The sequence below is a fragment of the Dromaius novaehollandiae genome, chromosome 2 (genome assembly GCF_036370855.1).
Source record: "Dromaius novaehollandiae isolate bDroNov1 chromosome 2, bDroNov1.hap1, whole genome shotgun sequence".
NCBI classification, from domain to species: Eukaryota; Metazoa; Chordata; class Aves; order Casuariiformes; family Dromaiidae; genus Dromaius; species Dromaius novaehollandiae.
Window position 1 is genome coordinate 131,245,862 of NC_088099.1, and position 14,446 is coordinate 131,260,307.

The 14,446-nt window shown below is 36.5% G+C and overlaps 1 protein-coding gene across 4 annotated transcripts in view; it reads left to right on the forward strand.

Moving 5' to 3' along the window:
• The window catches only part of PDE7A (phosphodiesterase 7A), a 76,351-nt gene that overhangs the window by 37,287 nt on the left and 24,618 nt on the right, over positions 1–14,446 (forward strand). The window contains exons 2-4 of one of the 4 annotated variants that reach the window (XM_026111659.2): positions 2,914–2,974; positions 10,361–10,393; positions 10,905–10,988. In XM_026111659.2, the coding sequence (XP_025967444.2) occupies positions 2,914–2,974; positions 10,361–10,393; positions 10,905–10,988 (178 nt within the window). Of the gene's footprint in view, positions 1–2,913; positions 2,975–6,411; positions 6,574–10,360; positions 10,394–10,904; positions 10,989–14,446 lie in introns of those variants that run through there. The other 3 variants (XM_064507456.1, XM_026111660.2, XM_026111661.2) reach the window with 3 other exon arrangements.

A 14,446-nucleotide genomic window follows, 5' to 3' on the forward strand; every position in this document is an offset into this window, starting at 1 on the left:
TGAACTGTTACATACTTTACAGAAAATTTGTGTCTTTAAGGCCTGTTTGCCCTTCCACTTACAAGTTTGTTGCATGGGCCAGTTCATGTATCAGTAGAAGCTGCAGCATTGAATCTGTTCAGTTTATAGGGATTTAAAAGTTGAATTTGAGCAGTGTATCTTAAAGAACCACAATCAGGGTAGATTAAATGACTTGTCTTTTTTCCTTTTGTGAGCTGATGCATCTTTCTGGAATAGCGTAGGGTAGTAGAGTGTAAATATGCTGACAGTATAACTTAAAGCAGTAGAATTGGTGGTATACTTCAATGTGCAGTACATCATCTCGTGTAGTCTGCTACCTTTTGAGAATGTGAGCTGACACAAAGCAGTCCATGGCCGGATGAGCACAGTGTTATTTGATTTATCTATGTATCACAAGTTGCTAAAACCTCTGAACCATTTACTCCGTCCTTGATCTCCACCTGCCTCCCACCCCAGTACTGCTACCTCTCCCTACCTCACCCGTGTGCCTGGTCTGAGGGTGTGAGGGCTGACTACCCTCACCCACCCTCTATCTTTCCCTCAGGGGAACTTGCTAATAGATGTTTTCTTTATCTAACTACTAATATTTTTGAGCTAACAAATCAAAAGGAATTTCTTTTTCAATTGATTTTCACCTATTGTTTTTCTTCTTGGAAACTACTGTTCCAGTTGGGTCTGGTTCTTCTGTGTGCATGTGTGCTGAGCTTTCTCCTGTATTAGATTACAGAACCGTGCTGGCCACGCCCAGAAATCTATGTGATAGACAGGTGCAAACTGCAAGTTAGCACCAAGTTACGTTACTGATTGTCCCTAGTCAGTGATGTGAAGTGTACCAGGCTACTGAAAATACATTCAGTTGAAATGCACCAAAATGCAAACATAGGTTTGGATAGGAAGGATTATTTGCATGGTTTATGATCTTTCCAAGAAAATACAGAACAAAAGCGAAGACAGCATGAAAGTGCCGTACAAGAAGTTCTTCCTTATAATCTTTTCAACACCTAGTATAATTGGACCCATTTGGAGTTAGGTCTTTGGTCATTTCTGTAATTAAAAATCAGGCTTACCTTTGGAAAAGTTTCTCTGACTTCAAGCGGAAGGTTTTTTTCTTGTTTTAACATGAAAACTATTAAAACAATTACGTGTAACTTCTGGGCTTGGAGTATAACACATTGTCAGTTGTGCAAATCATACTGATAGAGGTTATTAATCTCTAGTCTTTCTGTGTATGCATTCAGTTTACTTTATAGATAGATGCATATAAGTAATTCCTCCCCCCAACCAATTTATTCCTTTCTCTCTTTTACTTCCTTTTAGAATTCTTCTCAGTAGCCAGCATCTGTTTTTCTGTGCTGTTTCCTGCTGCTGTTTGGTTCCCCATGTTCTCATCTCTTGAACTTGCACATTTCCAGGCTGTTGTGTGTCTCTTGGGCAGTTGTTGCTGCTTCACAGAGGGAAAAACGAGTGACCAACATTCCCCTCCAGGGAGGCTTTGGTCTGCAGTCCCTACAGGGAGGGGTACAACAACCAGCCACGTGGCTGTCTGGGGGCATCACTGTCCGTGAGGTAAAAAAGCATATTAGGCAAGAAAAAGTCACAACAGTTTTACAAAAACTTATTTCGTTGAAGAACTAATGTTGTAGACTGGCAAAATTGAAGTCAGGTTGTGAAGGTGATCCTCCAGTCCTAGGGTTAAGAGATAGCCTAGGTGGAGGCTGTAGGCTATAGGATGACAAGTAGCAAAAGATAGAGAAAATACAGCAAAGCAAAGAAGAAAAAGGCATCTAGCTGAGAGCTAGGTTGTGCAGAGCTTTGGAGACTATATAAGTTGAAATTAACGGTAGAGATGATGGAGGGAAAAGTAAAATTAGTCCAATGTAAGCGTATTTTTCAGTTGCCAGCAGTGCAGATGATCTTGTGTTTTCATTTTATGCTGACAGAGGGAGATGTGGAGTAGAAAGCAAGAGGTTGTAATGTTTTGTAAGCGGAAAATAAATTGTATCATGGTTTTTCATACAGCCTTATGACGCATGAGGCCAGCATTGTGTAACTGGGAGAACATTTCCCCCAGTTTTTAGCTATTACAGGACCAGTTAACCATGCTCATGGGCAACTTCTTGAATTATAACTGTTACAACATTAGCTTAAAATTATACGGAATATTATGTGTAGATAAGAAATATGTCCTGTTCGGGAGTCTCTGTGTCCTGCACAGATATTTTGATAACTCTTTAAGACTTTTATCGTCACATGTGAAATACTGCTTGCTGTCTTCTTTTAAAATACCTATATGTATCACCTCCAGCTTTAATGGTACCTTGATTTGCCTACAGAGAGTACTGGGTGGAGTGGAAGTTGCATGTGCCAGCCATGTCCCGCCCTTGCAGAATATACACTGAATTCCTATGTTATTCAAGTTCTTTTACTGCTTTTTAAAGCAGTTTCAGCTTTGAAAGAAGAAAAGACCCCGTGGGTAAAAAATAAATCAATTAGGAACTGCAAGTATTTAAGAATTACATTCTAGAAAGTCATAAGGAGCATATTTTTGCATCTGCTTAATTTTGTTTTGTGTTGTTTTTATTATGGGAAATGATTGAGGAGCATCTGAAAAGAAATGTCTGTGGGTCTTATTTCAACACACAGTACTACTAGACCTGTTTCTCATGATTTCTTTGCTATCAGTTCCTGTCCTTCCCTTGTCACCCCTATAACATCCTGAAACAAAATTGGAATATATGTTTGAAGGATGCACCACCAAACTTTCAAAATTAATTTTGAAAGTAAATTGGAAATGGACAATTGATACTATATTCTGTTTTAGCTTAATTTAAAAATGAATCAGTTTTAACTTGCAAAGAATATACTCACTTTTTTTTTGTTTGTTTTTTGTAGAGACGTGGAGCAATTTCCTATGACAGCTCTGATCAGACTGCGTTGTACATTCGTATGCTAGGTAAGCATACTAGTTTCTGTATTGTAAAGTTCTAACATTTGCGACTGTTTTAAAATTATCATTTATTATATTTAAATATTTATATATTGTACTCTTAAGCATATCTTTGTCTTTCTCCTGGATAATATTTTGGTTAGATTCTTTAGAAGTTTCTTGTTTCTTTTTGTGTTGATTTGGGTTTTTTTGATTTGTTTGGCTTTTTTTTTTTTCTAATTGACCATTGCATCTTGATATCTTTCTCCTATATATATATATATAAAAGTTATGATTCTAGTAATTAATCTTGTAATTAGTTTCCTCAGTAACTCTGATTTAGGGTGAGACTCATTATGAGAAAAGGCTTGTATTTGAGTAAGAACTTATTTTAACTTTAATAAAATATATTGTCACTGTTAAATGTGTATTGACAATATTATGGCATGCATTTCTATTGCAATGGTGTTCATCCTTTATTCATGATGGATCTTTATTTCTGTTATGAAACTTTTTATCACCACTGCATGGTGTTCTTCTAGTTGAAACTGTATAGCTTAGAGAATATTTTTGTGTGAGAATTACTATGCACTTTGAAAAATATCAGTACTGAAACTATGAAGTGCTCGAGGTGTTTTTAAAATAATAATATGGTTTGAAACCATACTTCTTTTATTAATTCTCAAAGATAACTTGAGACACTATTTAGCAGCTAGCAGAATGTTTCCAGAGTAGTAGTCAGAAAAAAAGTGAAGTCTGATTAAATTGAAAGGACAGTATTGGGAGGAGCAATCATCGGAGACCCTCTGTAGTACTGAGTGCACAGAGGAAGGAGCTGAGGTTAGTGGTTGAGAAGAGGGAGATGCAGAGCTCTTGCAGGTTTAGCTGCTGTGCTAAGCAGGTACTGCTTCTCTTCTGGAGGCCACTGTTGGCGCGAAGGACTGTGTGAACGCTCCAAGTCTGTTTCACTGCAAAATCATGGTACTTCGTTTAAGCGATCGTCAGCTATGATTTTGTGTTGAAATGCAGTATGAATGCTTGCATGTCTCACGCGGCTCAGTGAACAGAAATAGCTAGTGATTGTAACTGCTTAATCTCCTCCAACCAGATCAGCATGGATATATCTTTCTGTGGCCAGTTTTTTTTCAATTTAGTTGTATAGTGTGCACAGCGGGAGGAGTCTCCAGAAATTCATAGCTGTGTTCTCTCTATGAATTCATGGTCAGAAGCTATATGTATATGTATGTATACATGTGTATATATATAAATTTATAGTCATAAGCTATATATGTAGGCATATGCAGGTGTATGTAAATATACATGTGCGTATGTGTATGTGTGTGTATATATATATATATATATAAAAATTTTGACTTAGCCTCTTACATTTTTGTTTTTCATTTATTTTTTCTTTTAAGTTTGTGAAGTTAATACTATAGAACTGACTATCCACTAAAGAATTTTTGATATGAGAATGTAATTACTTTAGAGACTTGTTAAGTGGAGATGGATGGAAAATGCTGGCTTCCAAATGTTTATTGAAAAAAGGTGCTTATTTGATTGTTTTTCTGGTTAGAGGTAGGTTTATTTTGTTTTCAAAAGTCAAAATAACTTTTTTTCAATCATCCTTTTTGCAGGATGAACAGTAGAATTCTCCAAAATATGATTGTTTCTTCTGCTCTAATCATAAGAGTAAGAAAGTAAATTCAGGTCTGAGGTAGTTTGTTTCCTTGATTTTGTGATTCGTGTTTTTTAACTAAGTTTGCTTTGTGCTATGAGTAGGAACCCCCCCAATTTTCTGCCTCATAATCATAGAAATTGAGTACTTTTTATCTCCCAACAAGGGAAATATGTATTAAGTTCTTCAAAAAGCTTTGATATGCTTGAAGTAAAGGAATTGTAAGTGTATGTTTTACCAGGTACTGTAAGTATATAGTTTTTTATCACTTTAAAACTAATCTGCTAATGGTAAAAGGTCAGCTTGTAAGAAAATAATTCTTAGTATGTGGGGAGAAGGATCTGATTTCTGTTTCTTTTGCTGGTTTGGGAGTTTAAATTAGTTGTATCACAAAGTAGGTGAGCCATTGATTTCTGCTGAAAAGTTTTGCAATAATGCTCAAGTAAATCAAGCAAAGCATGACTTCCTGTGGTTCTTTGTATATATAACTGAACTGAGGAAAAAATCTAATTTGTTTTGAAGTCTTTCTTTGTTAACTGTTCTAATAGGCAGAACTGGAATATATTCAGAAAGTGTGTATGCAAGCATATTGAATAAATTGAATCTTCACTTGTTCTCTAATTGGAATTAACTTACTATGTGGCTCGAACTTACTATGAACAGCATAACTTGCTGGTATTCTTGTTTAATAATGCTAGCAGTTCAGGGAGAGTAAGTCTTTAAGAGTTGACCTTGTCTAGCTTCTGCTGGGGGGAGGAGGGTACAAACAAGCAGACAAAAAATTGCTCATTAGATGTTTGAATTAGCGTGTTAAATACATATTATCTTCTCACTTGTTAGCGATCACTTTGTATTCCAAATGTTAACTGCACTATACTGTACAAGTTAGCAACTGTTTACAGATTTCTTTAATTCTGACTGTATTTATAAATGGACTGTAAAAAAGACCGGCCTGAAAGCTGAACAGTTGGATACATAATTATGCAGAAGAGTTCTTATCAAAGCAGATTCAAAAGCACATACATTTGATGAGAATTCTTGGGGTGAGAACTATGAAACATTGCGTTTCCCATGCAGGACTTTCCTGTAGTACACCTCGGCAGCGTGAGCTGTGGGAAATCCTCAGCTGTAGCTCAACGGAAAGTTAGGTGCAGTCACGAGAGGTTTACCTTTTACTTGATCGGTCATTAGTCCAAACAGACTAAATCTACTAATAAACTGTACCCGAAGAAGGTGAACAATTTAGCAGACCAAGAATACGAGACTGAGGTTACCCAGGACACCTCCCTCTGGCCCTGTTTCATTGCACTGAGTGGAGAGCTGCGTGCTTTACCATTTTGCAGGCTGTTCAGATGGGAGTCCAGTGGAAGCTCATTTGCACCAAGTAGATAGAAATTACTGTGGTGTGGCAGGGTTTTCGGGTTCAACTTAAAAGATCAAACTTTAGGGGCATACAAAGTAAGCAACAAATTCTTAACTGTCTTTATCAGTGTCAATATAAGCAAACAGTGTTGACTCTAATGACTCCTCTCTCATACCCCATTCCTAAAATATATCCTCAGCCACTCCTAAGTGACTGACTTACTATTTTAAAATATAGATACAGATGCAGCATTGTAGAATTTTTCTTGGAAGCAATAATATATCTGCATCTCCTCCGTCAGCTGCTACTCTCAGCAACTGGGAGGAATTCCCCCGATTTCCTACGAGTACTTCTGGGGAGTTGTAGCACTTCCTTCGTTTTCTCTCTGCTTTTCTGACTTTTTTTCTTTGTGTTGCCTGAAAGTTTTGCTGCTGTGCAGGGGCTGGAAAACGTGGGGCACTGGCTGTCTGTATTGGTGAGCGTGCACTTGACTGAAACGGGAGCGTTGCACCCCGTCTGTAGACATCTTGATCTGAATAGAGATTTGAACAGCAACCAGTGGAGACAAGCAAATGTGCAACACCGGTATGCGCTCTTCTCTGGTAGCAGTTATTACGTTGTACTTCTTTTGCTTTGATTCCAGTATACTCAGCTGACCTGTCATCTGTTTCTCCAACAAATATAGTCTGAACTTAACCTATGAAGCTAGTGTCTCTTTCTGGAAGTCCTGCTCTTCGCAGCTTCATGGCTTTGACTTAAGCGTGGGCGGTTTACCTTGTGGTGACGGTGGTAACTGCTGCTCCCAGCTGCCCGCCGTGCTCCCTGAGGTCTCTGCCTCCCCTCCGCAGCTGCCGCTGTTCCCCTTTCGGGCTGGGATTTTAGGGTAGCCTGAGATACGTGCTGTGTAACCTTAACGTGCAGAAGTTAAACTATGGCGCTGCAGCTGCCCGCCAAGCATCAGAGCTGCCCTCGCAGCGCGGGCGGGAGTCTGAGAGAGGCGCAGAAACTAAGCAAGCTGTCTCCAGGTAAGTTGTGCTAAAGCCTGGCTTATTTTTCAGTTTGCAGTGGTACCTGTGAACCTCCGTCTCACAGTCCTCCTGACATGATTTATTCACCGTACAGATGAGTTTCTCCCTTTGCCGCCTTTGTCTTCAAATGGCAAGCGATCCTGGTCGCCTAGGGCTAGCCTGGAAAATCATTGTCGCTGAGCACGGATCCAGCGGAGGTTTTGTCGCCTCCCTGCACAAAATCAGATTCTGAAATGAAGGCTTCACCCTTTTTGTTCTTCTGAAGAGAGTAAAATTTCTTTTCTCTTTCTCTCCTTAATTCTTTGGATTCACTGAAACTCTCCAAGAGAATAAAATTGGTTTCTGCAAGTCTGCCGTCATTACGATGGTGGATTTGAATTCATTCCCTTATGGAAATCCAGGAACTATTTCAGGGACTCCAATCTGATTTTTAGTAGAAATGTTATTTTTTTTTCCAACATGACTGAGTCGTAAACTTCAGATAAAATGCCTAAATTAGATACAGTTAAGATAAAAACCACGAAGCAGGTAGTTGCCTTTTTTAGGTCAAATCTGCTAATTTTTTTGGATATATCAACTTTCTGCTCCACCACGGATGTATTACCTATAAGCAAACAGAGCTATCTGATGATTTCAGAAGATTCTGTAACCCCTCTGAGATCCTAAAAAAGACCTAAATAAATAAAAGGTTTTCATAACTTCTCTTTAGGTATTAAATTTAATTATCTTTTTACTTAGTATAATAATAATTTGGCCCTGATGCTGTTTTAAGAAATTACATAATAGTATGCTTTTATTTGATAAAAGTAATTTTGAATCTGAAGTCTTTTATGCCTTCCTTTTTAAAATTGTCTATGATGATAAATGTTTCTTTTGTAAGATGAAATTCTGTGTCATTCACCAGGCACAGGGCTACAAAATCTTGTGCAGGATTTCGCAAGCAAGTTAGTGTGAATATGTTATGCTCTGTGCAAAAACAATAAAGTGGATGCATCTGGGATATATTGATATTCGCAGATTAAAGCCACTGGACAGTGAATGCATGCGGATGGCCCAGTGTTTCTGTTTTGGGCTTGGCTGCACACACGCAGTAGAGTTATTCTCAGTGCGCTACTGCATAGCGCATGATTGCAGTATGTGCGAATGTGCAGTCAGTTTGATGCTAGTCCTTTTTATGCTTCTGTATCTGTTAGAAATCCCAGACATGATGTATGGTGTCTTCAACTTCCACCTGAACAGATTTTTTCCAGACTTTTTCTTTTTTCTTTTTGTCTGAAATCTTGAACAATGCCGTAGTCACACACAGTGATAACGGAGACGGGTTGTCTTCCTTCCTTCTGGGCCAACAGAAATTTCTGCTTTTGTTTACTGAGACAAATTCCAGCAGAAGTATTATCTTTTTCCAGAATTCTAGAATAATTCCAAATGTGTTCTGTAACCTACTGTAAAGAACTCAGTTCTTAAAAAAAAAAAAAAAAAAAATTACATTTTCTACCACATCCAAGGAGAGAGAATTTTGTTTAACAACTAATGAAAATATTTTGCTTTGCTTTGCTGAGAACTTACTTCATACATATGCACGTAAGTCATTTAGTTTTTCCTGCATCTTACTACTATCACCTCTTTTTTTCCCATCATCTGCTGTCTGCATTTTTACTATGTCATTTCTTCTCTTGGTTAACTATTCCTCTAAATATATATTTTTATAATTCCTATCAAATGCAGTTTATGTCGTTGCACTTCTGCATTTCACTTATAGTCAAGTTTTTGTTTGTTTTCCTACTCAAAATCCACTACGTTGTGGACATTTCAAGAGAAATAGGCACATTGTCATGCTGGCTGTGCTGTTACACTAGGCCGTAGGAAATTAAAAAGCAGAACAAAATTTTCTGGGTATCACTTGTCAGATATACCTGGCTTGTTTTTGTCGTTCAGGTATTTTTCGCTGAACTGTCTCCTGTATTTTCCTAGCTTTTTCTATTCTTGACACCTTGAACAAATAAATTGTTCACCAAAACCACAGTTGTATATTGATTTACAAAAGTTACATCATCTTTCCTGTCAAAAATTAAACAGATACTCAACTAAAACTCTTTTTATTTATTTATTTTCCTCAGTTCAGCTGGTGAACTGAAAGACCTATCAGTAACGCAAGCTGTAGTTAGGACTAATTTGGCAGATAAATACAAGTTAAGAGTGGTGGATAAGGTAAAGTCGTATTTTCCTGTGTGTAAACTAATACTTTCATACACAGCTACTAATGCAGTCACCTCCCATCTTCCAAAATTTCCTCCCTCTTCCTTTTTATTCATTATTTTGTAAGTAATATTCCCCAGTTGTCTTTGTGCCTAACCAGAAGACTTCTACAAATTGCTGCCTCTGTACTGTCTATAGCAAAGAGAAGCCTCTTGCCCGCTGCTCACGGGAACGCTTGCAGGCTTGCTAGTTTGATAAATTGCCAGTGATCTGAAAAATAACTTTGATAGGTAGTAATTGGGTTACTTACCCTTGCAGCTCTGTTAAGTTTTTCAGTTTCAAAAAAATGAAAGAAGGAGCAACTGAAAACTGCATACATTTGGTATGTTTTTACTGATATGAAATGTTCTGATATACAGGGAACCCTGAGTCTACTTATCTTTTGTGGTACTTGCAGTGTGCCTCACAAGATAACATTCATGTGAAGTATGTCACTATATGTCACTATAGATATGTCTGTGTTTACAGATCCCTATCTCTAGAAACACATCTGTTAAGTGTTAAAAGTATTTTACAAAAATTTGGGACAGTATCTTCAGCTCTTCCTCTGACTTTCATTGTCTGCTCTTGGTTTTGGTGATAGGCTTTGGCATTACAAATTAACAAGTTGGAGAAGAAAAGAAAAAAGTTTCAACATATTAGAACAGTTGCTGGAAATGAAAGAATTGTATTTTTCTTTTTTCTCACAAATTCAGTCTCAGTTTCTTGCATTAAATCCTTAGTTTTGATTCATATTACAATCGCTGTGTTTGAGGAGTATAATAGAAATTTCACAGATAGAAACAAGAACATTTTCACTTGCTAAATTTGACTTTGTTAGAATTGGGGGAGGGGAATACTATGCATTTGATCCTCAAGGATTTGCCCAAATTTCTAACCACTAAAGGATTTCAAGCAAAAGCTTTTACTCAAAGTGAACTACTTGTATTAATGCATACAAATAACTAATGAAAGAACACTGATCAGCTTTCAGCTGGTAAAATGCATAATTAGAAATCAGCTAGCATGGTAAAAGATTCAGGTTAAAGCTAATTACAGTGAAAAATAGTTTTATAAAATTTTAATACTGAGTTTTGGTATTTTAATAGGCTCTTGTGTAATATTCAAACAGCTGAGCACAAGTAAGTAAATGCTAGTGGGAAATGTTTTATTTTGTAATATAAAACCATGTTATAACTAGCTTATTTGCTAAAAGCTACCATTTCTAGAAGTCCAATCTTTTTTGTACTACACAACTGTTAGTGTTTTATGTGTGTTATTGAGGAACAAATCAACTTTTAATGTTCTTGTTTACTGTCATATTAAGGTGCATTTTTACCATACTGGTGTAGCAAGCTGTTCCTAATTTCATCTGAATGCTTATCACATGCTTTTGGCAACCTATGCTTAGGCAGGAGAGATTTTGACCAAAAAAAAAAAAAAAAAAAAAAAGCATGCAATTGCATGTTTAACAAGTCTTCAAACTTTGTTTTGAATTTCACCTTTAAAACAAAAAGCATTGAAATAGGCCTATTGTTTGAACAACCCTACTCCATTAAGTACATGAATCTTTACCCCTCCAGGCTGTGTTCGTTTGCATTTTATCTCTGCCACTCTTCCACACTTGTATTTCACTCTTGACCCTGTTTCTAGGAGATGTGCGAGTAAGAAGTCGGGCAGGATTTGAAACAGAGAGAAGAGGTTCTCATCCATACATTGATTTCCGTATTTTTCACTGTAAGTATTTAAAAGCAGATAAATGACAAATAAACAAAGGCTTCCATTAATTTTAACTACCGAGCCTCTAAAAATAAAGTTAGCTGCTTATGTAGCTAGACCATTTTTATACTTCTTAGGAAAATCTTTCATGCTACTTAATTACCCAAAAATAGACCAGTAAAATCATCACTGCTAAATTTTTGTTTCTAAAAATAGAGTTTAAACTCTCATTTATAGCATTTAGACCTGAGTCCCTATGGAAATGAAGACTATCCTATATACAACTACTGATGTGTGTGCTGAATACTTGGAAGACACAATCAGTTGAGAGGAATACTTTCCTGCTTTTGTAGAGCAGCAGAAGGACCTGCTGCAGGATGATGTTTGAAGAGATTTGCAGTAGATTTCAATATTCTTGACCAGATAATAATCACTTAAGCTTATGTTTACTCAAATGTTTAGTTAGGATTTAAACTTTTCAGAGGTAGACAAATCTAAAATAAAGATTAAAGTGTTGTAAGAAGACAGTAGACTTTAAATTTTATTAATTGTGTGCTTTACGAAACACTTTCTCTCAGACAAGTGTTACAATAAGAGTTTGTTGGATAATTTCACTTTTTTTCAATACATCTATATTGTTATAACTAAATATGCCAGTATTACTTGTAATATAAATGCTGCAGTAACCACCATACCTGAATATCTCTATAGGTTTTGCTGCATATGCAGCAAAAGTGCAGGTATTTAAATCTTATTTTAATGATGCCATTAACATTCATGTATTAAGTGTCATCTTAACATATCTATACCAACATTACTTGTATCAGTACAATTCTGAGTATTCTGAATGCAATGCAGAGATGTAGAAAGAGTATTTCATGGTAACAAGTGTGGTTGTTGTAAATACCTTACAAATAAAAATGAGTGGCAGAAACTCTGATAATTAATACTCTGATCTTAACTGAAGTTATTCATTTTTAAAGTAGATTGTGACTTAAATGTAAAATTTAAACTCTTAGTTTCTTCAAAAAGTTAGTTTCATAAAATAGGTGAGAAAACAAAGTTTGAAGAGTATGATATACTGAATTGTTCAATAAAGAGGATAAGGATTCTAGTAGTCCTTTCAACAGCTTGTAATTCTTTTGAGTAAAATACTCTTTAGAAACAGCATGCAATTTATGAATTATATAGGAAAAAATTGACAAACTTATGTGACATTTCATGCTGATATAGGAAAACAGGTATCAAATGAATTGTATATATTAAGAAGCAGTCATGTATGATATTGCCGTTGTCAAATTAACTGTATTTCTTATGGTGCTCATCAGGTTATTTCCATTCTGATGGTTGTCCATCAGGCAAATCATGACTAATAAGGAAAAGGATTTCTCACACCCTTTCTTCTTGCCTCTACTTGTTCAGGCATAGGCACCAACTTTTAGCAACATCAACTGTGGTTTCTGATGACAGCAAAGAATGTTGCTAGGAGGCCCAAAAATTCTTTGGCTATAACTTTTCCCTGGAGCCAGCTGCTGTGGCAGTTTTCAGAGTGGCCGTGTTATAGCCCTATTTTCTGTACCTCAGGATTGTGACCAGTTGCAGTGTTGCTCCTTGACTTCAGACTCCTGCTACTTGTAGAGAGTTTCTTTCCTAGTAAATGAGGAATTCAACCACTTATCCCACCCAACACAAGAAGCCATAAACGTAAGATTATCTATTCATTTGCAGAAATAGTAAAAAAAAACAAAAAAAAAAACAACAAAAAAAACCAACAACCCCCCCCACCAACAAAAAACACATAATCCATACAGAAACCAGTAAAATCTTATCTTTCTCTCTGCAATGCTGATTTAGTCCTGATTGGAGATTCCTTAATTGTTTTAAGCTGAAGAGTTTAGTACTTTGCTATCAGGCTGGAGAGAGAGAGAGGAGTTGTGGGACTCAGATTTGACCTCATTCTTAGGATCCTTATTTTGTCCTCTGGTAACTCCAGAAGGATTTTGAACGTAAAACTAAACGGCTGAAAGATGTTCACCTGTATGAGCAATAGACGGCATGTGAGCAGAACCAGCCAGCTTGCCATTTCTTTGCTTGGAGCAAAACCTGGGCTGAAAGGGGTCTCTTCTGCAGCTGAAGCAGCCTGAAGCGTCTGAATGCTTTCTTTTTTATTCCACGACTGCTGAATACCGAGCATCAGTAATGCATGGTTATGCTGCTTTCAGGGTGTTTGTAAAGTTTCACTATAACGTTCTTCTGCTGTTGACCAACTTTACTCTGTGATTCTAAAAATTTTGCACTGATCATTGCTTACTTATTTTCCAGATCACCAATATGTATTAAATACACTGGTTATTGTTCACAGCGTTGGAGCGTTATTGCCATTTTGTGTTTGGCTTAGCCAATTTGTCGTTTTGCGTTATTTTCTTTTTCTCGCAATGACATTTTTGAAGATCTTCAAAGTCTTTCGGGAAGTCCAGCTAATAAAGTGTTGACTAGTTGTCTTTTTCCAATATTTCATTAATAGGCTCTTAATCCAATGTTTTATTGATAGGTTTGAAGAGTAATTAATTTTAAAGGCATTACTTTATTTTCAGAAAACTGCTTTTTTTCCTCTGTGAAATAATCATTTATGTCTCACAATTCTGTCTTTATTTGCAACTTCAACTACTGTTGCCAATTAACAAAGTAAAGTTTGTTAACGTTTAGTTCCTCGAATCACTTCTGTTTCTTAAGGATTGAGAGCTCAATGTCTGTATTTTTCCTCCCATTTCTGCATCTTCATTCCTGAACTCCATAAATGGACATGAATATTCAAGTTCCTAAATTAGTTAGAAGTATTCCCAACCATAACTTCTTTTTAGGAAATTAGGTTTTAAAATGAGTATTGGAAAACAGTCTCTTTTTCTTCTTGGAGATAGTAGTATGAGAGTCAAATATGAGGATTATTAAATCCAAAATTTGTTTGATAATCAGACTAAGTCTGGGTTGTAATTCTCTTTTTACCTTACCCACTATTCCAGAAGCCGTGTTTTGATATGGCATTGCAGGAACTAACCAGAAGGAATAGCTCAATAAACAGATTTTGTTTGAACAGGACTGCATGCTGCTGAATGGGGAAAGTCAGGACTGTATTTTTCATGCTGGTTGGTAGATGGTTAATATTGGGACATCAAGGAGTAGTTATCTGTTACTGTAGACTATAGATTATGTCTGTTTTGGTCCGTGAGCATAAGCTCAATTTACTAGCTAAAAGCCACCATTTGTGGAGAGGAGAGAGGAACCGCATTACTCTCTTCCTCAGAAGTAACCTCTTACTTTTAATATAATGGTCTGTTTTTCTTCAGTGAATGTACTTTTCTTTTCTTTTCTTTTTCTTTTTTTTAACAGTTGCACAGTAAATTGCATGCACTTTAATAATTCCTTGAGTTGAAATTAGAGCACTGAATCTACCTTGTACTCCTCAGGTAACAAGGAGA